The sequence below is a fragment of the Haliaeetus albicilla genome, chromosome 8 (genome assembly GCF_947461875.1).
Source record: "Haliaeetus albicilla chromosome 8, bHalAlb1.1, whole genome shotgun sequence".
Classification (NCBI taxonomy): Eukaryota; Metazoa; Chordata; class Aves; order Accipitriformes; family Accipitridae; genus Haliaeetus; species Haliaeetus albicilla.
Window position 1 is genome coordinate 8,822,835 of NC_091490.1, and position 25,510 is coordinate 8,848,344.

Consider the following 25,510-nt stretch of genomic DNA (forward strand, 5'->3'; position numbering starts at 1 on the left):
CTGCCTTCAGTGACTGTCTCAGTAAGGACATCTGGGGAAATTCAGCCTTTGGTTGGACTGAACCCTGAAGCAATTGCACATCTGTGATGCAAAATTAGCAGTTTCATAACAAAATTGGTTAACTAATTGGTTAATTGGTTAAATTTGGTTCCCTTCTCTCTTCCACTGAAGTCCCCGTGCTTTGGGTGCTGCTCAAAAGAGTCTTGTATTTGTCAGTCACCACGCAGATTTTTCACAAGTGTTTTTTCTGTGTTTTTTTAACCACTATTAGAGAGAGAGAGAGAGAGATATCAGATAGCAGGTCCCCAATGAATTATAGAACAGCTGTAAAAGAGCAATAATTTGAAACAATTAACAGTGAGGCTAATGAAAAGAGGATTTCAGACCTCTTATCTCTGTTCAGTGTACGGGACAAATGTTTTTCCCTATTTTATTAGTCAGAATAACCTGACATGGATTGAAGAGAGGAACAAAATAGTAGTATCTGGATGGCCTCATTTTCTTAAGCAGATCTCCATTCGAGGTTGCTCTCAGGCAAGCTAACTCAGCTCAGTGATTTTGATTAACCAAACTTTTATTTTCTCCTTTAATATAACATGGTATAATATATACGACATAAATAATTCTCTTCAGCTGTTCTGAACAAAAATGCCTCTGGAATGGTTTTCATAGGTTAAAGCACCTGGGTGAAGGGAGTGTAAGGAGTCCCAACGCTGCCCTGTTAGTCTTCTGGAGTTTTGATATAGGTTGCAGCCTGAGTGGACCTTGTTCAGAGTTCTGTGACTCCAGATGTTCAGATACAGGGATTTTGTAATGATTTCAGCATGTGCTGTAGAAAACTACAACAAAAATTGCTTCAGAAATGAATGAGAAAGTTTTGGGTCTGTTTGGAAACTAAGATTGTTCTTTTTACCTCCGGGATAGCTCACGCTCATTGCTGCCATTTGACTTCTCCAGACAGTGCTTTCACAGGCTGTAGTTAAATATGCATTTTTTAGAAGAATAAAGATTGGGGTGCTCTGAATCATTTGTTAAGTGAACATGACAAGCAGTGGTCTGGTTTGGAAAAAAAATTGCTTTTTTTGAGCAATAGAAAAACTAACTCACTGCCATGGATTGTGAAAGGAAACAGACTCAAACTGAAATTAGATGAAAAGCTTGAAATTAGATGAGACCACAATAGTCAGACATATCAATTTATGTATTTGTCCATACATACGAGATTCTAATTTAACTTTTCACTATTATTTTGATCACATCGTCTTGACTTCTATACAGTAAACAAGGAACTTTACACTGTATGGGGGGAAAGATTTTCAGATAAAGTAATCCTCCTAAATTAAATGTGAAAGCACACAGTTGTTTCCTCCTTCCCTCCAGCCTGTCTCCATTGCAGAAAAGTCTTTGGCTGTAATGGTGCCTTGACAGCCAGAGCAGAACTTGGAGGGGTGGAGTTAGTTGCCCCCTTGCTGCAAAAAACCCCAACCTGATTTTGTCCAGCTGTTGTGCAAGTCTTTGGAATCAGATGTTTCCTCTCTTATTGGTTTACATTCCCATAATATTAGCAGTTTGAAAATGTGGATGGAGCTGGGCTATAGCACTTCTGCTGGATGGAGGAAATGGGGAAAGGGAGAAGAAAAGTGAAAGCGACAGGAGTGGAAGGCCAGTGAATTTAGAGCTGAAGGTTAAAAAAAAGAAATCGTCCAGTCTGGTGCATTGGAAATCAGTTCTTTGACACCCCTCACACCGATTTCCTTTGGCTCCTTAAAGAGATGTTGCTTTAACTAGGAAATGTGTGTGCTGCCATGTTTTATTGGTGACAAAATGCTAGCTTGGTCTTGGATAGCTGTGAGTATTTCCTAGGTTTTTCTTCTGTATCTACAATACATAGCCTACATCAAATCCTCATCTGTAAGTGTGGCGTGTGTATACAGTTTTACTCCTCTCTGTACAATGCAGAAGTCAACAGACACACCTTGGTATATACACACCTGCATATACACACATGAATATTTATATGTGTCTGTGATTGTATATGCATATATGCAATATATTTGTGTCTTTACATATATACAATTATAGTAATGGTAAGTGCAAAACTAACTTTCAAAATAGAATAAACTCTGTCTTTTCCTTTTGAATGCTTGGATGCATGGAGCTGTAGGTATGAGACTGGTAGCTTGGAAACTGAATGGTGACGGTGCAAATGGAAATCGCTACAGAAGGATTTTGGAGATGATATAGGCTGTAGAACTCATGCAGATCATTTGGCAGTCATAAAGTTCTCCCAACATTTACTCTGCTTTGTGCTATACAGAAAGCCCAGCCACTTGGGCTTACAGGCAAAAAGGTTGGTTTTCTTGTAGAGCTGAAATACGCTCTGTTGAATGTTTGAATTTCTGAGATGTTTGAATGTGAGGTACCAGAAATACAACCTCTTATTGAGGCTTTCTTCTAAATAAAATGGTATGCATTACCATTGTATACAAGTCACTTGGCTGCCTTTAAATATTGCCATCTTTAAGTGGAAAGGGAATATATTTTGAGTGTTTGTAGAATACCTTCAGCCACTGGAACTATGATCTGGAAGTTGCTGTGCTGTGTTCTCACACAGCTCGTCTGCATCTCAGGCAAACTCCAACACCTTAAGAGAAAATAACACCCGAGATAAACACAACCAGATAATTCCCACAAAATCAGAGATGAAGGCAGGGAGCTCTTGGAGGGGGAGGGATTTGGGCTCTAGGGAGTCAGAGAAAATGGCAACTAGAGAAGTTGTGGTCTCTCATGTTTTATTTTCACTCTGTTGCTGAATCACAGGGACTTTTTAACACATAATTCATAAGTTTTACGCGTGAAAACGCAATCATTTTGGGGAAGTTTTGTATTCAGAAGGAATTTACTCTTGTGTTGCATCTTTTATATGTCTCTTTCTTCCTTCCATTTGTATTGCTATCCTTATGGTGTGAAACCGCAGGAGTCCTGTTTCTTAAAAGTTTATCAAAGATGTGTTCCTTTTGACTGTATTAGGAAGTGGGTCGTGTCAGTGCTGTAATTCAGAGCTTTGTTTTCCAGTTAAGTGCTGCCCTGAGCAGAATTCTAATACAGAGCAGGAGCCAAACCGAGTGCAAACACATGCTGCTCCCCAAACAAGAAGGTATTAACTTCGTACAAAGAAGGACGCTTCTAGTGAAAATTTCTCACATTTCAGAAAACTTCCCAGTAACTCCCTCAGAGTTCTAGGTGGTTTTTTTCCTCTTTTCATGGAATTACATTTTTTTCAAAACAGTATTTTCTTTAAACCCAAATCAGCCTTCTCACCACCAGTGTGCTGGCTATTCTGGCATGCTGACAGTTTGTTAAATTTAATATTAGTTGACATGGAGAGAGTAGGACAACTGCTACTAGCTGGTAGCTAAACTACTTGGGTCATATGCGGGTGTTGGAACTTAAGTCCCAGTTTCAATATGTATTTAGTTAGTTATACACAGCAAAAGAAGGTTTGGGAGAAATGGTCTGCTGGTCAGAGCACTCGTAGCTGGATGGAGGCAGCTGGAGTTCAATCTCAAGGTGCAGATGGGGCAGAGCAGGGACATAAACCTCTGGATTTGTACCTCCCTTATTGTGTGATCACAGGCTCCTACATGTTTAGTTTTAAAATTGTGTATGTTGGGGGTTAATCTGTCTTGTCCGTTATCTAAAGCAGCCCATAAACAATGGCTAGTTAGTCAATATCCCATTACTGGTATAGGTAGATATGCTTTGTTTCTAATTAAACATTCATTGAACATTGTTGCTTACCCCCCCCAACAAATGGTGGACTTTCAAAGTTCATAATTGCTTTCACTAATGCTGCTCCTTTCCTTCGTAAGACTTAACGTAAGACAGGAATTCACAACTAAAGAATGGCTGTGCAATGCCTAAAGCAATCTGCATCATGTATAGATTTTGGTTGTTAATCGTGCTGTGTGTGGTCTGTATAGTTTTTCCTGCCCTTGTTTACTCTTTTTTTCAAAATAAATAAAATTTAAAGAGAAGAGTTTATTAGCTCCTGCTGCTTACTATGTACTTTAAGACATAATCCGCTGTTTGTGGCATTACAGTAATCTCTATAGGCAATAAGTAATTGATGTCACAAGCACAGGATTATAACCATGGCTCTGCAATTTACATAATAATACACCAAACTATGAAAAACCTGCATGGAGGTTTGTTACCAAAACAAACCCTTTAAAATGCTGAGTTAAACTGTGGAATGAGTAGATCCCGAACCCTTGCTGTGTAAGTACATATTCTTCATTTAAAACGTGCGTAAAGCCACAGCCACCTTTTTGTTAGTGGAACTACAGAGGCTTGATTCCAACTTGCATGTGGGGTCACACCATGAGGAAATGGTCCTTATTCTCTTCCTTCATTTCTGGCAGGCCCCAAGCTTTTGGGGAAGAACAGAACAAAGCACAGACAAGGTATTGGCTATATCATCCATTCTTTTCCCCCAGTCTTAACTGGGGCAGAAATACCAGTGTATGTGTGTATGTACTCCGTATACTCACATACTCTACGCAGGCTGCAGAGCGACTAGAGCACTGGCTATCTGTGCGTTAATTTGTCTCAGCATTTCAGGCTTGAATTAACAAGGATAGAAGCCTATGAAATTGGGAGCTCTGAGTCAAGTTTGCCAGTTGGGTTTAATAAAGTGATTGGATTTGCTTGCCATATTTTGACTTGGGTTAAAAAGAGACTGTTATTAACTAATCAAGGCTGTCCTTTTACATGCACATCTGAGAAGATGCACTCTATATGCATAGTATACATCATCAAACCATAAAGTTGCTACAAATCGACCTTTGTGATGCTTCCCTGAGGTGCATAAGGATGCTTGTTGTTTTGCAGATGCAGAAGGACAGAAAACTTAAGAGGCTTTCTGTCATCATAACTCTCATTGGCAAAGTTAAGGATCAGTTCATTCCAAAGCAGTTCGTTCCTCCTCTCTTTCCTTCCAGAGATAAGGTAGTCTAAACGACTTTTTGTTGTGATTGTAAATATTTATAGTGAACTGATGGGCTTTTTTTTTGTTCCTAGTGGTTCAGTAAGAATCTGGATACTATCTTTATGAGTGTTTTATATGTAAATAAGGCAACCTATAGATAAAGCACCAGCAGATGTCACTCAAGAATATGTGGAACACAGTATGAATTTGTGTGACCAATAAAACTGAGCGTGTACATTGCAGATGGCTTCTGCTGCACAGTCGCTCGGGTTGCTCGGCCTTCTATGGCTGTTTCTTTGGGCAGTGATCTACTGCTTTTGATAGTAATCTGCTTACCAAGGCTTCGGGGATGTGACCTACTACTACTGCCATAGGTACCACAGAGTGCTTGTATGTGTGTCCAAAGATAGCTCACATGGCTTTTCAATCTTTCATTAACCTTCATTGTATTAATGTTCTTTCTAAACAGCTTTTGAGCACAACAGGACTGTAAGAACATTATAAATGAGTGTTGTGTTCTTGAGATAAATAGTTGAAGCGAGGCGAAGGAGAGGTCTTAGTTACTTGTTTGGCAGTGTTTCTGAAAAATAAGTAAGTACCATGTATTCTTGGTACTTAGGTTTTGGGAAAGAAATATGCAGGTGTCAGATATTAAGTAGAAGAGTATGTGAACTGGAAGGATGAGTAAAGTAGCTGAACGGTTTGGCGCTGTCTTTCATCATTTGGACTCGGTTCTGATTCTAAACCAAAGTCGAGTTACCAAATATTGCAACGATCAAATGTCTGTAGAGGTCGCTGTTAAAATGGTTTAAAATGCTCATTATAGCTCTTAGCGTGAGTGATAACATATCCCAAACCACTTTATAAATGTTCTGCCACACCTATATTATCAATAATTGATTCCACAGAGTAGGCTACAGCAGATGCAATTTACTAAAATCCCAGTCAAGTGTCAACAAGCTGACTGGTTCGTTTTATCATTATACCAGGAAACTTTAGCAGCTAATCATAAAGGAAGTATAAAATATGAGATCTTGCTTCATTACATGAACAAAAGCCTGTGATTTCAGGATGGGGAGAAAAGATTATTGCTTGGCATAATGTGATTTAAAAAAAAAAAAAAAGGAAAAAGCTTTAAATCATCAAATTATCCATTTTAACAGTATTTGAATTAGGGGCTTATTGGGGTCATTACTTAAATCGAGAGTTTCTCCTTGGAGATAAATCTTGCACTCTGAAGGGAAGGAGGGTACAAGTAGCGAAACTTGCATTTGGGAAATTAGACAGATGTGAAATGCTCACTGAGTTATATTTACTTTTTTCTAACACCTTCCTCTATCTAAGCCTTCATTAGAATTTTTTTTCCAGATGTTGATTAGCCCTGAATAGTTCTTAAACTGTCCAACAACAAACAAGTAAAAGAAGGTTCACACTCCTCTGTCACAGAAGCATCTTTTGGATAGGAGCAAAACACACCGAGGTGCACAGCTTGTCACCCGTCAGGTAGCAATATGAAAGGATAGGACACAGCCTTTAACCTCTCCCTCTCTGCACCTTCCTCCTCCTCCCTCCCCTCTACTGTAAATCCCTCCAGTGCAAAACCAGGGAGGCTTATGGTGGTGCTTGTGGGCAGCCGTGTCGTGCCATCCACACCGTGCCAAGTTGCACACTTGGGATCTCTTTGATCTTTTTCTGAACTTTTGGGTTCTTTCACGATACAATGGTAGAGGATAGCTTTCAAAAGCATTGACATTACAGAGTGTGGCAATAATAAAGGCCATAGAAACGTGAAATTCACCCTTCAGTACATACTCAGTTTTATTTTAGGAGAAGATGCATTGGTTTCAATTACTCTTATGTCAACATGGTCAGTTTATAGAAGAGAAGCGCTAATTTAGAAGTTAAAAGGAAAAGGCACAAGTAGTAACAAATTGTGGCAAAGCTTGTGGCAAAAAAAACCCCAACCATGCACTTGATTTCAGTTTTAAACCCTCTGAATTGCATAGTAGATTGAAGGTGGTAGGGAGAGGCACCTGTTCAAACCACATTAAAATTAGATGGAAGAGATCAATAGCACAGACCAGGCTGGGTAAAATACATTTAGGAAGACAAAGTTCTCCTGTGGTCCCAGAGACTCAATTCCGGCTTTGTGTGGGTGGCCTATGGCAGGAGATGTTAGTGTGATGGGCAGCCTGCCTTTGGGTTCATAGCTGCAGAAAACACTGCCCGCAGAGTGAAGGCAGTGAAATGGCACAAGCCAAGAAGAGCTTTCGAAAGCTGAAGTCAATCTCAGCTCTGGGCTTAGGAGTTTTGTATGGAGACGCTGAGCAAGGCAGGTAGAGCTGCCTTTGCAGTCTAGATTTCTCTAGACCTGCCAGAGCATGCCGTCTCCTGGGACGTGGGTGCCCGGGACTGCCGAAGGAGCTTCCAGCACCGCAGTCTCGTGTGTGCGATACCTGGGTGGCTGGCTGCCACCTCCATCGCTGCTTACCAGCTCTCCTGGATGTTGGGGGCTTGGAGATGATGTGCTGGGACAGAAGGCAGGGGTAAGGATATCTTTCGGATCCTGGCTGGAGGAGGAGTGTAGGAGTAGGAAGATGACTTTATAATTGCTTTTTTTATCACTCTTTCTGACTGTATTGACTTTATACTTGACACAGCTTTGGCTGGCAAGTGAGGCCCAGATACATTCAGAATTAGATATGACTAGGCTCATTCTTACATGAGAAGAAAATCATCGGTTGCTACAGAAACAGCTCCATATCAGTCTCGTGGGGCATCTTTGCATCTGGCTTTTTTTCCGTCTCTTTTGCTAATCTGTAGATAAGAGTCACAGCAAGTGCAGCACATCCCACATCTATATAAAAGGTTGGAGGAACTCTGCAGAGAGCAAAGTGTGAAAGAACATCTCGTAGATAAGCTAAACTTAAATGAATGAGTTAATTTACACCCCCCTACCATTTTTTTTCTAGTTTTGCAACTCTCGCTGAGTTAATTGAGGTGAAAATTAAATGACACCAGTCAGCAAATATTTTAAAGACCACCAACATCAAGGAAGAGAAAGGAGGTACTCGGGAAGGGAGCTACTAAGAAAAATTTAAGAAACGATCCGAGGGGTGAGTTAGAATCTGTGTCGAGAAAATTGCATATTGCAATGGAATAATAATCCAGACTCACTTCCAGGCAAGTTGTTTAACTTGATGAATTAAGGAATTAGTTAAAAATAAGTGTATATTATGGGTGAACAGGGACCGTTCTGCACACTTCAGACCAGCTCACCAGCGAGGCTTTTCAACTGGTTTTCTAAAACGTAATGAATTCTTGATGCTTAGTAGATTAATATTTATTGAGTGAATCAATGCTTAATTTATTAAAAATTTGCCTTCCTTGTATTTTAATATGATTTATTACTCATCAGTGCTTATTGCATTAATTAAAGATTGTGTTAATTTTGTGGAAGTGAACACGATCTGCTGCAGGTTTGCTGCAGAGCCCAAATGCACCGTAGGGACTGTGCCTCTGGGTAGCACCAAGGATAAAAAACTGCAGAAGGTGGGAAGCCGGGATGAATCACCAATGGCCTCTTCCTGCCTTTGGGCTTTCAAAGAGCCAGCAAAGTGAAAATGAAGATGCTGCCCCTTAAGGGTAGGACAGGATTATAGCAATAGAGATACCATGGTGATACAGGGAACGTTTCGGTTTGCCTCTTATAAATTATGGCTGATGCTGTGTAAATCTTTTTAGTGTTTCTCCAGGAATGCCTTTTTGTCAACGTAGGTGAAATCCCGCCTTAGCGATATGGGAAACTGTCACCTCTCGCCTGACCAGGGATGATAGTCGTTACATTTCAGTGCTCAGGTTGTAAGTAATTCTTGGGACAGTAGGTTGCTCAAAGATTGGGATAGTCCCAAGCATCTCTGCAGGGGCAGGTGTCTGAGAAGTGGAAAATTACTAAAGGCGGAACAAAAAAAGCCAGACATCTTGTGAGATGAGTCTTTTGAGAAATCTGTCAAAACAGGGAGAGGGTGATCATGCTGGAGGGGGGCAACAGCTGCAATTTGCATCTTTCAGCACTGAAGGGAGAAGCGAATATATAAAGCCCCACAGCCATGATACTTCTGCTGCAATTATTTTATTAATCTTTGTGACACTTGTAATTTCTCTCTCTCTAAATTCAAATTCTGCTGCTTTTATAGCTACTCATAAGTGTGTCTGTATGTTTTTTAAAAAAATCCATCTAGTTACTAGACTGCTTGCATCCAGCTGAGCCCTGGAAACGGCAGAGAGCTAGCCCCTGAGATCTGAGAGCAGGCTTGAATTTCCGGAAAGTGATTGGATCCATAATTAGTGCATTTTTGCATGTTTAAATGCACAATTCTGGAAGGCGCTTTGCTGTTTCCTCCTCTCCGGGGCTTGGGTGAGTGTGCACAAACTTCCCTTGACGAGCGAAATTAGAGAAACCTCTTCAAGGTCCGCTGAAGGTCAGAGCAGAGAAATTTTTTCTCTCTCAGTGCACCGGGCAGGTAGCAACCACCGAGCTCCAGCCCAGAGCGTGTGGGTGGAGCTGGTGCCAAGAACCTGGTGGCATTTCAAATCCCTTGCAGCCATTAGGTGTTAGATGCAAAAGATCAGTGCTGCTTCACTTGAAGTCAGAGGAATAACTTGAGCTTGAAGTTCGACACATACACAAAGATGTCCTGGATCTGGAGTTGATTTGTTTTTTCCAAGGACAGCTTGAAGGCAGTGTCCAAACAGGAAAAAAGTTACACACTGAACATTTGACTTGTAATAATTTCATTTTATTTCCCATTTCGTTTAGCCTATTCTATATGCTTTTGTTTTCCTGCAGTATCAAGTTAAACTCTTCAGGTTTTTATTTAATATTTATTTCTACCCTAGCTAATAGACTCAAGTCAGGACCAGGGCCCAGCTGGGCTACATGCCTTTCTCTCTATTCCAAATCTCTACATTTTGCAACCTTCTTTGATGCAGGATATTTATATTCCACCTTTTTTCCCAGTAGAGAAGCTTTCACAGAGTATAGGCTTTGGATATATATTTTCTGCTTTAGCTGTTCATTAGATATACAGCATTTGGAGTTCCAGTTGTGCTGAGAAATGTAAGCAAAGCTTTTGGCCCAGTGGGTGCTAAGCTCTGGCATTTCATAGCTTTGTACATATGAATCAGGATTAAGGCACAGGATCTCTATAAAATTTAGCTCATTAGGAGATGTTTTGTCTTACGGCTCCCGCTGGGGCGGTGGGTCCTTTGCTTACGCTGTTGCTTACTGTGCTTTAGTGCTCGCTGGGAAAGGAGGGTGGGGTGAGCAGCCCCCAGCAGAGTAGAGACAGCATTTCTGAATGGTTCTTGTGGAGGTGACACAAGGCAGCAGCAGCGTCTTCTGCTCTCTTTTACTATTACCCTGGCGCACCTGGAAAAAGGCTTGGCATAGTCTGGCCTTAGTATTTTATAATAAAGCAAATGTGATCAAGCACACTGCTAAGGTCATACTCAGAATGACTTACCAGAGTTAAGAGAACAAGGAATACCTATGAAAACAGACAGGAATGAATTTTCTCCCAAATATGATTTGTGTCGTACAAGAGTTCAGGTACCGAAGGCCAGCAAGGTTTCAGAAAATGTGTTTTTTCAGCCTGACACCCCACTCAGCCTCCCAGCAGGCCACATTCACTGTTGGGCATATAGCTCAAGTATATTCAGTAGATGATCAACTGGGTCCATGCACTTTAGCCAGTGAAACTTTACTTACAGAGAAATGATGGGTTTGGGAAGGAGTTTCATCAGTCATAATTTCCAAGGAAGAGTGTTCACGGCAGGGAAAACCAAGTCAATGTTTCCTCCTCAAGGACTTTCAGCTGTCACCCAGGGAATACAGTGAATGCAGTGATGAGAATTAGATTAGAAAAAGATCAATAGGGCTGACAATAAATGAAAGTAACACAGACATTATTGAGCAAATTAGGAGAGAGAAATTAAACTGGACAGTATAATCGTCAATGCCAGCTAGACACACTAATGTTGGGCAAAGTTAGGGAGAAGACAGTAAGTTAGAAAGTGCTATGAAGAAGAGGCAGTAAGAGTCTGTCTGTGAGATGAAGAAAGCCCTGCTGGTGATGGAAACCTCTCAGCCCACAGAAAGGTGGAAAAGGATGATAATGGTCCAGGAGCACACGGATTTCAGTGACAGGCTGCAGAGAGGCAGCGGTGGGGATATCACCTAAGACTGGGAATATGGAGTAGGCAACAGCCTTGGCTACACTTTACAGGGGAAAGGAAAGCTCAGGCACACCCCACCATCACCAAGGCATTGGTGGGATAGCTTGTTCCAGGCAAAAAATTCTCCTAACCTTCTTGGAGTACAGGTTCGTTTGCCCTGTGAAGGTTTGCAGCCCTTCCAGAAACCACTCGTCTGTTTAAACTTGATTATTTTCAATAATAGCTCCCTGTATTTTGCTATCTGTACAAATATCCAGTGATGATCAAGTCTCGCAAGCTTTTGGGGTGAGGGATATCTGGTGGCAATGAGATCCATGGGCTGACTGCGCTCAGCATGAAAAGAAACTTTCCTTTTATCAGTCTTGAGTTTGTCTAGATCCTCTTACATGTCTTTGAAAGGTTCACCCCAAGGCGATATAATTGTGTTTGATCACATACAGGCTATGAGTCAGTGATTGATATGAATAAAGAACTTAGAGTTTCTTGTCTTGGTTCCTTGTCTTCTTCCCTGTGGAATCAGAAATCACTTTTATAAATATAGCGGTCCATCTGTGCTTCTAGCTATCCATTTCAAGTATATGTTCCAAAAAAGAAATAGTAACACTTTATAAGTGCAAATAAAAACACATTAAAAGGACTGAGCAAGGGGTTTTTTCTTCCTCATAAAGTACATGTGGATCCCATCCAAAAGAGTTACTGTGAGCCATGTAACTTGTAATTAATTCTGCTATAAATGTCAGAACACTTACTTTGCAGGTCTAAGCTGACCCACTAAAATTAGTCCCCTTTTAACAATTCCTTTTATAATTTGTTTTTCAGCAGAAACGGCAGCTTGACCTCCTGACGATAACCAGCCCTGGTAAGTGAGCTCTGCCGCATGGCTCTCTTCTCTTTTCTTAAAGAGATGGTTGTCTAAATGTGTTTTTTCCCCCGTCTCTGACATGCAAAATGAAAAACACTGTTCCCCAGAAAATCTCTCACGTAATAACAAGTGACAGCTATATTGTGCTTGGCAAAGCCCCGGGCAGTTATCCGTTCACAGAGCTGCCTCTTCAGACCTTTACTCTATGAATTTGAGTGCTGATATTTCTTTAAGCCTCCTGGGGTTACAGTTAGCGGTATGTCTGCAGGGCAGATGCCCTCGAATTCACAATGTGTGTTCAAGTATCACAGAAATGCAAGTTTGACTTTCCTTGGTGGCAAATGTGAGCAGTTCGGGGAGCAAGGAGATGGTGGCCCTCTGTGTGCATGGTGGGAGACAGGAGGTCCAGGCTTAGGGTGATCAGAAAATATTTAGGTAAAATTAAAATGCTTTAAATGATCTGCATCATATTGGCTTTTGTCATTTGCCTGTTGAGGAAATAACCCAATATGCGTTCTATTGGGAAAGCGTTGGGCTCTTTGGCATAGTGAGCGTTGAAGGTCTCAGCACCGTGATTGAAACTCAGGTCGTTTGAATAGTGCTCCTCTTTGATCTCGGTTCTTAAGGCTGCGTAGTTTTCATTTATTGCTATTTTTCTGGCTCGGTTTCTTTCCATTAGCTGCTACAGAAGTTTGCTGCCCACCGGCTTCAGATGTAGACCGTGCTTGAATGGTGCTACCTTTTGTTTGACTTTTTCGATTTTTCAGATGTATGTATGTATTGAGCTTTCAGGTTGGCTTTAACTGGGACTAATGAGTTTTGGCTTTAAGTGGGAATAATGTGTTAGCAAAATGAACAGGTGTTATGGGAAGTGAACAAAATGTGACACACATTTGCTTGGATAACAATTTTGCATCAATAATTGTTCTGACACTCTAAATGTAGATATCATCTGTGACATGGTTTCTCCTTCACTAACCTTGTTAAAATAATAAGAATTAAAATAAGGAGGAGGAACACTTTGTTGGGACAGATGTTTGAGGCTATTGGCAATTGCATCACATTTTTGCATGTTCACTTTTCATGCAGTTTGCAATTATGTTAATGTATGCTCAGGGCACTTGCTGATAAAAGCAACAATACAGTGTGATACAGCCATTGTCACTATTCTGACTGTAACTTCAAGGACAAACATGGCACATTTTTCATTTTTCGTATCTTCAGCATTTCCTATTTCTAGAGGAAAAAGAAAAAGATCTCTGAAGGTCTTAATCATAATAAACACTCCGATCTCGGATAAGGGCAACAAAGTCCACAGACACTTTTTTTAATAAGAGAAGAAGAAGGTTGGGGACCAGAATAACTTAATAAGAGACTTTTCTGTAAAACGAATTTGATACCTTCCTCATCATTTCAGATACAGTATTCACTGGAACAATGAAAGGGTTGACTAAGTTGAGTTTGTGCATAGATGTGATCACAGTAAGTAGCTATCACTTCAGATCTCTCAGTTTAATACAGCAATCTACTAAATCAACACAGCAATTACTTGGAAGGCTCAAAATAGCTTTCAATAACTGCACAGGTAGACATACTGCACTAAAAGGGGGGGGGGGGGAGCTTTCCATAACATGCATTTTTTTCTGAAATTCAAGGTTTACCCTTTGTTATTTACCCAGAAATCTACACTAATTGGCTACACTGGAAAAAAAAAAATATTTGTGCCATGATTATATAATTGAGTACCTACAGATCTGCTTTCAGTAAAGCCATTTTCAAAAGAAGCCTGATGCTGGATCAGGCCAAACTTATGTGAGAGCCTAAAGCTGAGATTTTTCAAAGAGGCTGAAAAAGTTAGGCACTTAATTCCTAGTAGGATTGGAAAATGTCAACCTGTGGATTCAAGGGTCTAGTTTGGGCCCTACAAATATAAAAATAAAATAAAATAAATCGTAGTCTTGAGGCTTTTATCTATCTTTGGAGACTGCAGCTTTAAAATACTTCATTCTTTGAGTCCTAGCTCTAAGATCTGACATCAACAGTCTGCTTTTACAAAGTCGTGATATTGTTTATGATGGCTGAGATCGGCCATAATCACTGTCATCCCTTAATTTACTGATTCAAATTAGGCTATTTAGTTGCAGCTGTTAATCCTTTGGGACTTGTTCCTGTTCCCCACCTTGCCGCAGGCAGGCAGCCTTCATTTGTGGAGGAGGTCACTCAGCCTTATTTATAGTATGAGAGTCCTCCGCGTCTCACAAGTTGTATCAGCCACCAAAGCCCCATTGCTTAATTGTAAGAATAGATAAAGGACTTCAAAACCAAAGGTGACCTCTGTGATTTGCACTTCTGTCGTGATGAATATCTTCTTCTGTGTGTGTGTGTGAAATTCTCGAACCGGTTTTTGTACGTTTAGTCAAGAATCACTTGGTGATCCATCGCAGGTATTATAACAGCTCTTCTCTGTGTGCCACTAAAAAAATTTCCATCGATCAGCCAGTTAATGAGATTAATTGCAAGGTAAAATAATGCCATTAGTGTCAATTAAGGGGTGTTGAGACACAAGTGCCAAAACATTCAAAAGAGATTTTGTGGCATCACGGAAACGTTAACCTTACCTCATGGCAGTCAGGCTGTTCCCCGTGGCCGTGGCACGATTCCCCAGAAATCACCGATGGGTAGGAAGCGGTGCCATCCCTCGTGCCCTGACTCCACACCCTGGCCGCGCTGTGCAGAGCCCACGCTGCGAGGGCGACCCACCGGTGCCTCTTGCCTTACTCCGGACGGCTTCCAAACACTGAGCAATGGGTGCGCGGCTCTGCAAAACCTGGCGGAACGGGCGCTTGACTTCAAAGCACATTTGTATGTTAAACTGAACAGGTATAGATCATTAATCTGTAACCTGGACTGAGGGCACTCTGGGAAAAATGGGGAAAACAAAAAAAAGAAAAGAAAAAGGAAGAAATGCAGCAGGTGAGAGCGGCAGCTCCAGCTACACATTTTGTATGCAACATACAGAGCTCACCTGTTCCAGTGCCCCTAAGAAAACAGCTACAGAAAGCTCCCCAGTCTGCCCCAAACTGGAGGAAGTCTTTGCTTTGCTGTGGGTCTCCAGAAAGAGCCAGCCACAAATGATGCATATGCTGGGAGCGAGCCAGACTCCCTCATGCTCAAATATATTCCTTTGAAGTTACTGACACCCATGTAAAACGTGGAGGGGAGTTCACTGCTCTGCCTTACTGCTGAGTAGCTGGAGGAATCAATGCTCTCGCCACACTCCTTTCTTCTTGCCCCTTGACATGTGAGTTACAATTAGACTGTAACGCGCTGTACGGTTCGGGGTGCCGGAGTCAGAGCTGATGTGCGCAGTGGGGTGGGGGAAAGACGTTAAAAATTCATTAGTAGCTGGCAGGGACATGCTGGCAGGGAGTGGGACATAATGAGATTTAAGTTTTGGTAATTTAAATTTTCTTTAAACTTAGGTTTACCTCTGAATTTGACCCAAAACTTTTCCTTAGCACTTCTAGTTGACTTTGGGTTTTAGGACCAAATCTTCAGGTGGTTTAATTTGTCCTCACTGCACAAAGGAGCTGAGGATCTGCCCTTAATTTCTACATGATTATGTTCTAGTAACACTTTGAACATGCCCATACAGTCACATCACATTTTGTGGTAACCACTCAATAGCTGCAAATAAGTATCCCTGTTTCCATAGCTTTTCCATGGAGACAAAGCTTTTTGCATCTCCTGTGTTTACGATAATAATACAGCTTTCCAATTTCTCTTCTCAGTAAGGTAAGTTCATCTCCCATTGAAGTATTTTTTAATTATTGATACCATAAATGGAAGTGTGTTGGAAACTATTGGCTTTGAAAATAGCTAACATGTGATATTATCCAAGAACCATCAGGAAAAATCTTTTGAAATTCTCTTTGATTCAGCTGTCCTCAGGGCTTTATCCTTCTCTACCAGTCTCTCTACTGCCGATTTAAAATAACATTCTCCTGAAATCAGTGCAATGTCAGGAGAAATTCATCAGCACCGTAGGTGCATGTTTCCCAGATGTATATAAACCTACTACATTTGGCAGCAGCAAATTGATTGCATTTTAAAAACCTGGGATAGTTGAATATTCCATAGTGCCCAGCTTGGCTACAGCATGGAATACAAAGTATTTTAAGTTTCTTTCAGCTCTGTTTTAGGTGAAATAAAATAAGACCTGACTCCATAATTCCTGCCTTTTGATTTACTCAGGTTTTCCTCTGGCAACATTAGAGGTTTACATGCAGGGACAGAGTAAGATATTCCTAATCTCTGTGGAGCGGCATTGAGATTTCATCAGAAATGTTGATGACTTTGTGTGTACTTCCCCCTAATATTCAAGCTCTTACACTTTTAAACTGGGAAAAAAGCCTGATTTTATAAGTATTTATCAGACAGATCTATGTGGTGAAATATTCTCCCCCCTTTAATATCGTCAGTGCTGCATGCTCTAAAAATGTCTCCATTTCATTAATTTGTGATACACTGCTACCCTGAATTCTTTTAAGGTGGCTTTAGTTTCTGCCATACATATTTTACTGCTTTAAATTATAGATATAGGACTGTTGCCTAGTTAATTTCCTCTGGTTAGGAAAATATATTTCTACTCTCCTGGCATTGCATAAAGTGATATGTGGGATTTGCTATATTTTTTAGCTGATTAAGTTTTGCATTTCTACATATTACTGCTTATGAGACCTCAAGTAAAACTACGTAAAGGAAGGAGAAGTTTTATAGTATATTTGAAAGTTTCATTTAACTATAAATTTCACCACTAAGCCCCGCTACAAGACTTTTCCATTACCTTCCTGGATAGTCTGGCTATCTACTTCTTTCTAATTGAAGCATGAAAATAATATGAACTCAAAGTCATGAAGCTATAAGACAGGTATTAGTAAAAATGATACAGAGTAATAAAATGTGACAGAAAGTTGTTTGCTGCTAAAACTCGGGTACTACTTTTGCTAGTTCTTATTAATTAATAGTACATTGATTTTAGTCTAAGTATGTGTCAAGGGATGGTGTCTGAGTTTTTAAACAGCCTAATATAATTACAGTTCATGTTTGTTAGTGAAACTTCGCATGCTGTTTTATTTGGAAAGGTGGTGGAGAAAAGAAATTACTTCTCTTTCCAGTAATAATTGAGTCTTTTAATGCTCAGTGATGGATAGGAGTGAAACTATTTCTCATATCACTAAGACACTGGGTGTTAATCCACCCGTTTGCCCACAATAATGTAAAATAACCTGGAGGAGAGCACCTTGTTGCTCAGCAAGGCAATAGACCCCAAATGGTTTGTTTGAACCCACAGCACAAGAATTTCTCTACCATGCAAATAAAATATATATGCTAAAGTCTCAGCTCAAAGTGAAATTCCCGTGTTATCAGTCTTTGCTGAACCCTAAAACTACAGGAAGAAGTTTGTTCCAGACTTGATGAAACTTTAGCAAGATGATGTACTAACAGAGAGCAGAGAGAAAACGTGGACCTTTTTTTTTTTTGTGCCATTAGACTCGTTTCAGCTGTCCTGAGGCTAATTAGGAAATTTGACTGTGTCCAACTCCTCACCTTTACTGTATCTGAAGAGCTGTAAGAATTTCCATTTGCTGCGATAAGGAGAAGTAATATAGTTGCTTGTAATTACTTATTCGTGCAGATCAGTACTTTCCTAATTCTTACTTACACCTCTCCATTTGCCGGAATAACAACTGCAGAGATGCTACACACTCACCGAATGGTGTTGCTGTTCCCACCGTATTTTCCCTGCGCCAACAGTCTTCGCTCGCAACATGTCCCAAGAGAATAAGTCCACCCTGCTCTTTCTGCCTGTCCCCTGACCTATCTCCATCTGTTTCCCCAAACACCCTCTATATCCATCTCAAATATCACAGTTTTGAGATCTATTGAAATGATACTTTTTTGATCCAATAATGAAACCAGAATTTTTTCCATTTAGTTGCAAAATATTTACTTTTAGTGAGGCTTTTTCATCCCCACCTTTGCATTTTAAAAAAAATGACCTTTTTTGGATACGTGTAGAATAAGTGATATTTGCGAAGTCAAAATAAGACTGCAGAGAAGATATTCCAAAGGCTAATCCATTACTTTTGAAGAAAAATATCAAGCTTTTCCACAATACCTTATTATTATTCTGGGTCACCATGATGTTTCCATGCACCTTGGCATGTCCCTTTAATTGGATCCTTACATAGGAAGGTCCGGCATAGTTGCATTGAAAGCTGACATTTCTAACTAACTGACCTTTTCAGGCCCAGTGATACTCCTATAATGATTATCCTCTAGCATTGTTTGGACACAATACCACATACTTCACAGCACATAAAGAATATGTTCTTTGAGAACTATTCAAAATGCCCAATCTCAAGTTAGCAAAATGAGAAAATTGGGTGCAAACATTCATCAGAGTGTTATTGTGCGGGTATCGATTTGAATGCCCTTTCATTTCTCTGGGAAAAAGTGTTGTATTATAGAGCTCTAAATTAACTTCTGTTCTGGTTTTTTTTCCCCAGTAAGTATAAAAAGGTCAAATTCATTCATAAGGCTGAATAGATTTGCAGGATATAAGCAATAAGATAGCAATCAACCTTCAAATAACCTTTAAAGAGACAGTATCTTTTCTTATGAACAGTAATTGATCTGCTCATTAAGTCACTGCATACTCTTTGGGGCTCACCTAGGCAAAAATGTGTAAGACCCGTGACGAAAGGATGTCAGCTAGCACAAAACAGGAATAAATCCTCATGTGGAAATATAAATATTTTACAGGTTTTGAGGGGTGTAAAATTGATGAAAGGATTGACATTGCGATGTGAATTCCTTGACTTGACTGTTACAAGGCTGAGTGAAAAAGACATAGAAAAGACCTCAAGGTGTGAATTTGGTATTAGTGAGGATGACGATGATAGCATGTTCATACATGCCTGAAACCTGAATACATCTTCAACTTCTCTGCTGAATTTAGTGCCTAATGTGGGAGGGAGATCATTGCAGTTCGCCTCAGGTCGACATACGTATAGGGGGGTGTACGTATAGGGGAACTTCTGCAAGGGAGCCTGCTACAGATCGCGTCTGGTTTGCCACCGTGTCTTGCTAGTCCTTCTTTTAAAAAAAGCCAGATTGTCAAGTAATGGCTTTCTTTGCACCATGAGTGCTTTTGGGATGTATGGGGGGGTTAATCACCTCTGCCTAGGCAGAAATAAAACCTGCGTCCAGCTTGTTGTAGTGCCGATTCCCCGACTGCAGCCTGCTGTAACCTTCACACAGTCCTGGGCTGTGGCTCTGCAGCTCCTCTTGTGTAAGCGAGAGCAGTTAAAAGTGCTGCTGGAAATTTTTTTCAAGGAAGCACTATTTAGCCAGAGACTCGCTTAAAGAACTGGGATTGTCGATTTAAGATACCAATCAGAAGATTAGTGTTCTGTCCATGTCCATATTTCATTTCTGCATGTAAATCCACGTTATGCTTTTAGTATTATTTTTATGAATTGCACATACACTGAGGACTATCTGTGCATAATTGATTACAAGGAGTTGTCTTGGTTTTTATCTTTGATCAGAATTTTCAGAAGCAGCAAGTATCCCAGGTGACGAGGCTTTTTATGCTGTAAATGTTTGCACATAATGCTTTCTGTTTTACATCGCGATGTGCAGAATGAGCATCTGGCTCATTTAGAAAGAGAGAAAATGAGCAATTCTGTGCACAGGTCTATTGTGCTTCTTCTCTTTTTGCGTAAGTTTGAGGAAAACTTAAAATAATCTTTTTTTTTTTCCTCAAAAAAAACCCCTTTTCTTGAGTATCAGATGTTTTTAGAAAGAATGGAAAGCTTTCTTCTTTTTTAATGAAATTTTAATTTGCAAGGGCATCTGTATGGAAACAGTGTCTTCACTTAGGAATATTTTGTTTGTTTGTTTGTTTAATTATCTGCTGAGTGACCTGAACAAGACTTAGTGAAAATCAGTGTATTAAATATCTAGAAGACAGCAGAGGATTATATTGACACCACAAAATGGAGTACAGTGCAGAAATGCATGAGCTAGCAGAGACCTGCATAGCAGAGCTGTGCCGCTCGCAGCACACTCACCAGTGTGGGTCCACATGCCGACAAGCCATGTTATCTGGGTACTATGCCTGAGATAAATAAGCCCTGACCCTTTTTAAAAAAATTTTAAATTTTTTTCTTTTTTTTTTTTGTTTTAACTAGCTTTAGGGTGCTGTCATTCCAGTGCTTCTGAATGGCACCTGGACCTGAGCCTTAGCTTGTGACTTTTTTTTAACCTAGCTGGGCACATACAGCTAACTGTGCCTCTTTTCTATTTTAGTAGCACCCACGTATCCGAGTCCACAAAGATGTCATTGTGCTGGATGCACAGTGTGACACCAAGCTGCCCCTGAATAGTTGGTGACTTAAATAGACAAAGCAAGGGGCGGTGGGCAGGAAACCTGGAAAAAGAATGTAAAAAATAAAAGATTATTTTAACAGAACTGCATTTTATTTTTGAGAAGCTGCCCGCTACTCTTTGTCGCCTTCTAGAGTCCTGTGCCTCTGATGTACCAGAAAATGGCAAAACATTGATGATGATACAGCTACAATGGGTGGGACTGAGGAAGAGAGGAGCTGGAACTGTACAAAGGAGTTTTTCTTATCTCATTTGTTTCTAAGAATTGCTGGTGGGCTCATTTTTTTTGGTATGCAAAACATTTTCTGTTAAAGCAGTCAGCCAAGGTCACTGGGAAACCCACAAGAAGGAATAACCTAGAGCCTTTATGATTATTTTGAGCTTGTAACTTGAGGGCACAAAGGAGTTTTTAGGAGAGATTTGAATGGGGAAGGTGTGATGGCTTTGTGAATTCAGACTGAAAGTGCAGGATAACCCATGGTGGAAAAGTGACTTGTTCATCACACAGCTCAGTGCAGTATTGGAGGGAGTTATCTGAGATGCTGCTAAATGAGATAACGTGAGTACTGTTAGGCAGTAGTATCGCTGCAGTGTCCTTAAAAAGCAGGTTAAAGGAAGGTGAAATACTGTTTTAACACCACGGTTCGCTTCTGACGTTGCAGCTAGCTGTGGTATCTGTACAAGATGCTGCACTGGACCACGTAGATGCTGAGTGCCAGGACAGAGAGTGCTGGCAGAGGAGCAAGGCAGGGGAGGGGAGGGGGCACAAGGCAGTATGGAATAAGGTCTGCAGTGGGGCCTGGGGAGGGCAACGCAAACCATAAAGTTGTATTTGCTGGGCCGTGCGATCAAAATGAGAATAAGTGTGTTCGAAACATCTAGGAGGCAGCAGGGCATTATATTATTCTTGATGTTTTTATTATATTACCTGCCCTGTGACACAGCTGCATCCATTGTCCTTATCCTCTGGGGACCACCAGAAGGAAGGAAGAACTATCTGTAGAGACCCTGATTTTCCTGCCCATCCTCCAGGTAGCCTCAGAGCGCTGCTAAATTCTGCCGTGCTGCTGCCGTCCCCTGTGCTAAACCCGCCTGCTCGCCTTTCCTCCCAGGGACTGTGAGGGCGTAGGGTCCCTGGTTGGATGTAAAAAGGAATCCTCATCTGGGCACTTAGACCTGCTGCAAATTTGCTTTGGGATCTGATCCACAGCCTCTTCTTCAGTTGCCTCTTACTTGGAGCAAACCCCTAATCGTTGTGAAAGATTTGACAACCCTGACACCGAGAGCAACTTCATGCGCTCGCTTTAGCGTGCGATCCCGAACTGAACCCCCTCGCTCCGGCGCATGGGCTTGATTTTGTTACTCGAGCACTAAAATAGCTTTCTATATACAAGAAAAATTTCCTAAACGGTCTAGTTTGCGTACCTGGGGCAGCCGCTCTGGGCTCCGGGCTGGCCCACTGCCAGCGGCGTGGCCAAGCGAGACGTTCCCATCCCTCCGCCCCCAGGCGCGGGCGGCCACCTCTGCCGTAGCATTGGCTTTCACGGCAGCCGCACGGACACTTGTGGCATCTCAACAAATGCCTCCCGAAGCAGGAGCCATGGTACCATGCACGTTTGTACCTAGCACAAATAGAGATGCTATATAATAGTGCTGCTGCTAATAAATATAAACCGTATAGATGTCAGGTTGCCCTGAGAATGTATTCTCCCCACAAACCAGGCGGCTCTACTGCAGTGTTCAGGAATTAACTGCAGGAGTATTACTCTCTTAAGGCTTTGTGTTATAGTTCTGTTTTCTTCACCTTTAACCCCACAATGGATTATGACCATACTTTCTCTTATAACTAAATGCTCTTCTGTCCTTTGACAAAACAGATTTGTGTCTTTTCATAGCTTTCTGTAGAGGGCTAATAATACATGGGAAAGCTTTACTGCCCACAGGAGACTTTGCCTGGCTGTAATAATAAGAAATGCTGTTGAAAAGTCATGATCAATGTTAATTCAGTTATTTTTCATTTTCTTTTTTTATAATGAAATCTTCTACTTTGTGCATTTTATCCAGTGCTACCCCATGAATTGCTCATTGGAGAGAGGGGTCATTGGTTATAAAAATGAGTTCTTGTTGTTTGTCCTCATACAAAAATAACTGCAATATTTTGAAATGATGAATTTAAGGGAGAAAAAAAAAGTGGAATCTTGGATGTACAAAAGATGTAAATATTGTTTTCCAGGTTTTATGGTTCCCAGATGCCTCCTCTAATTGCATAGCTAACCCTGAGTTTATTAAGTTATTTTCCAGAGTCAAACTCATTTGTAAACATGTCAGAATAAAAACTAAATTTAAAAAAACAAAACATTTGGATTAGAATTCTGGAGTGATAAATAAACTAATTTAGAATGTATTTGCATGTAATTTACATGTGCCAAAATAGGATTGCATGTGGTTTGTAAATACAGGTCTTGAATCTATTCAACATTACAGAATAGCACAGAAGAAATTAATTGTAGCTTGAAAAAAAAAGGTTAAAATAATAAAAAGATGGCTTAAAATGGCCCATGTTTGAATGTGATTCAATGTGCAGAAACTGGTGAGGAGAGATAAGCACGCAGAGAAAGCTGTAAATTCTAGCAGCAACATCTGTAGTAGTTAGAATACTATGTTTTATAGCAATCCCTTACCTCCCCCCATGGACATTACTATGGCATGCAGTATATTTATTATTCACTTTCCGCAAGAGATGTTTTCCTAGCACAGCCTTAAAAATAAGGTCTGTTTCCTTTCTTTTAACATTCAGACTTGTTCAAAGATAATGCCTTCAGCTTCCATTTGAAGCATCTCGGCCAGTTTGGCCTGTACACCTTGGCACAGGATGACAATTTATAATTATCCTGCTTATTACAGTGGTACCAAAGAATCAATCAACAGGTAAATCCTCCACTTTGCTAGGTACAGTCTCCACCTGGAGAAGACCTGTTGGTCACGGGCGCCTGTGAATCTTCCAACCTGAGCAGATGAGGCAACTTCGGAGAGGGAGGAGCAGTCGTGCAAGCCAGCGAGCAGCGGCGGTGGTGGGACTCGTAGAGTGATGCTGAAGGGAGGGGACGCCGAGGGAGGGAGAGGCTTGGAGCATGTGGAGCTGGCAAGGTCTTGTCAGGAGTGTCGCAGGTGCTTGGGGTGAGAGAAGATTCCTGTGCCGGTTATTTCTGTTGTTACACCTGCCAGAAAGAGGCTCTGACTGAATCCTCCACGTTTTTTCCACCTAAAATACTATATGTGAAGAGGCAGGATGGAGGATACCATCTATGCCTGCTGCTTCGGAAATATGCGGGACAGAGGGAAACATCATCTGTGGAGATGTGAGGTAGAAGGAGTGACATCAGCCATGACAGGTAGCAGGTCTTGCTTTGACTGCTCGGCTTCTGCTCCTGCTGTCAGTGCTGAAATGTGTTCTGGGCCTTGGGATTAAAGCAGCCATGGTTTTGAGGGAAGAGGAGATGCTCTTTGGATAGAAGGGGCTTGAGAAAATCCAAATGTAAGGACTGAAATGCATTGCTGGAGTTATGGGGGGAAAGGATGCTTTATTTACTTAAAAAAAAAAAAAAAAAAAAAGAAATAGCGCATGTTTTCTGGTTTGTCTTCAAATACCAAGGACTGTCCTTTTCTATATTCATAGCCTAGCAGCCCGGAGTTTAAAAATGGGAGCAAAGTGGTCCTGCAGTACTTGATGTAAGAGGGTCTGTAGAGCTCGTCAATGTTGACTCTCACTTGTTTTCAGACTTTGCTGAGAATAAGTAGAGATGTAAGGATTTCCCCTCTGAATCCTGTGATTTTTTTTTCTACACTGCTTTCATTTCATACATTTTCTTTACTGTTTAGACAAGGGGGGAGGAAAAAAAAAAAAAGAAAGAGTGGAGGGGAGAAAAGCAAACTTCTTGGGGTAGGAGACAGAGCTTTGTTGTGCATTTTGCTTGAGTACCGTGGAAGAATATTTATTATCAAGCAGCACCAGATGTCAGGAGCCATTCCATAATTGTTTCAGGTCATAATACTTCTATTTCAATGTGCAGATAATGTCTCTAAATATTTTCTTGTACTTCTTATCATTTCATCTCTAGAAGAAATTAATTGTAGCTTTAAAAAAAAGGTTTTATTTCCCATTTGGCTATGAGCCATTTTGTATAGCTGCTTTAAATGTTAATTATTAATTAGGATATAATCTATTTAAGTCTCTTTTGCTGTCCATTTCTTCCAAAGGCGGCAGCTGGATGAAACAAGAAAGATGCATCATTATATAGATGATAAATTAGCCTCTTATCCCAGGAGAAGACAGTTTCTCAACACCAAGGTTGAGATACACCAGGGGCTGGAGTGGAGGAGCCTCCCGGCTTCTGTCCACTTGGTATTTGATACATAGCATGAATCTACTAAGAGGGCTTTTATAATTAAATCATTGGTGGTAGAGGAGCATCATTCCCATAACTTCCATTCTACCACAGTTATTGTTGCCGGTGAATGGACATAGTGGGAGTTTGGTGGTCGGGTAAGTGTTTTTAAGTTGCATTTGGAAGTGAGGAGTTAGAAGAACAATAGCAGGTGATATTTAAAAAAATCAAAATCTAACAGGTAATAAAAAGCTTTTGCACATATCCCAAGGGAAGTAAAGCCCTTATATGAAGATCAGCGAAGCTGCAGCACTAGTATGTCTGAAAAATCTCCAGACTGAATTTCCTACTGGGGGGTGGGGTAGTGTGTGTTATGTATCTTTATAGAAATTAATGGCTTCCTGACAAATAATATGTCATGGCTACCTTTATCAACTGAGTCCTGAAGATGAAATGTGAGGCTAGCAATTAGCACCAATGACCAGCTGTGAAAACAGGAGTTTCTCCCATTTATTTTAATTATATTTTTGTTCAAATATTTACATATTTTATCTCTTATTTATTGCAAACTTTATTATC

The 25,510-nt window shown here is 40.7% G+C and overlaps 1 protein-coding gene across 2 annotated transcripts in view; it reads left to right on the forward strand.

Annotated features, from left to right (window-relative positions):
• The window catches only part of LOC104314751 (AGBL carboxypeptidase 4), a 977,524-nt gene that overhangs the window by 507,317 nt on the left and 444,697 nt on the right, over nt 1–25,510 (forward strand). Inside the window, exon 6 of one of the 2 annotated variants that reach the window (XM_069788781.1) lies at nt 12,047–12,086. In XM_069788781.1, the coding sequence (XP_069644882.1) occupies nt 12,047–12,086 (40 nt within the window). The remainder of the gene's footprint in view (nt 1–12,046; nt 12,087–25,510) is intronic. The other variant, XM_069788782.1, reaches the window with a different exon arrangement.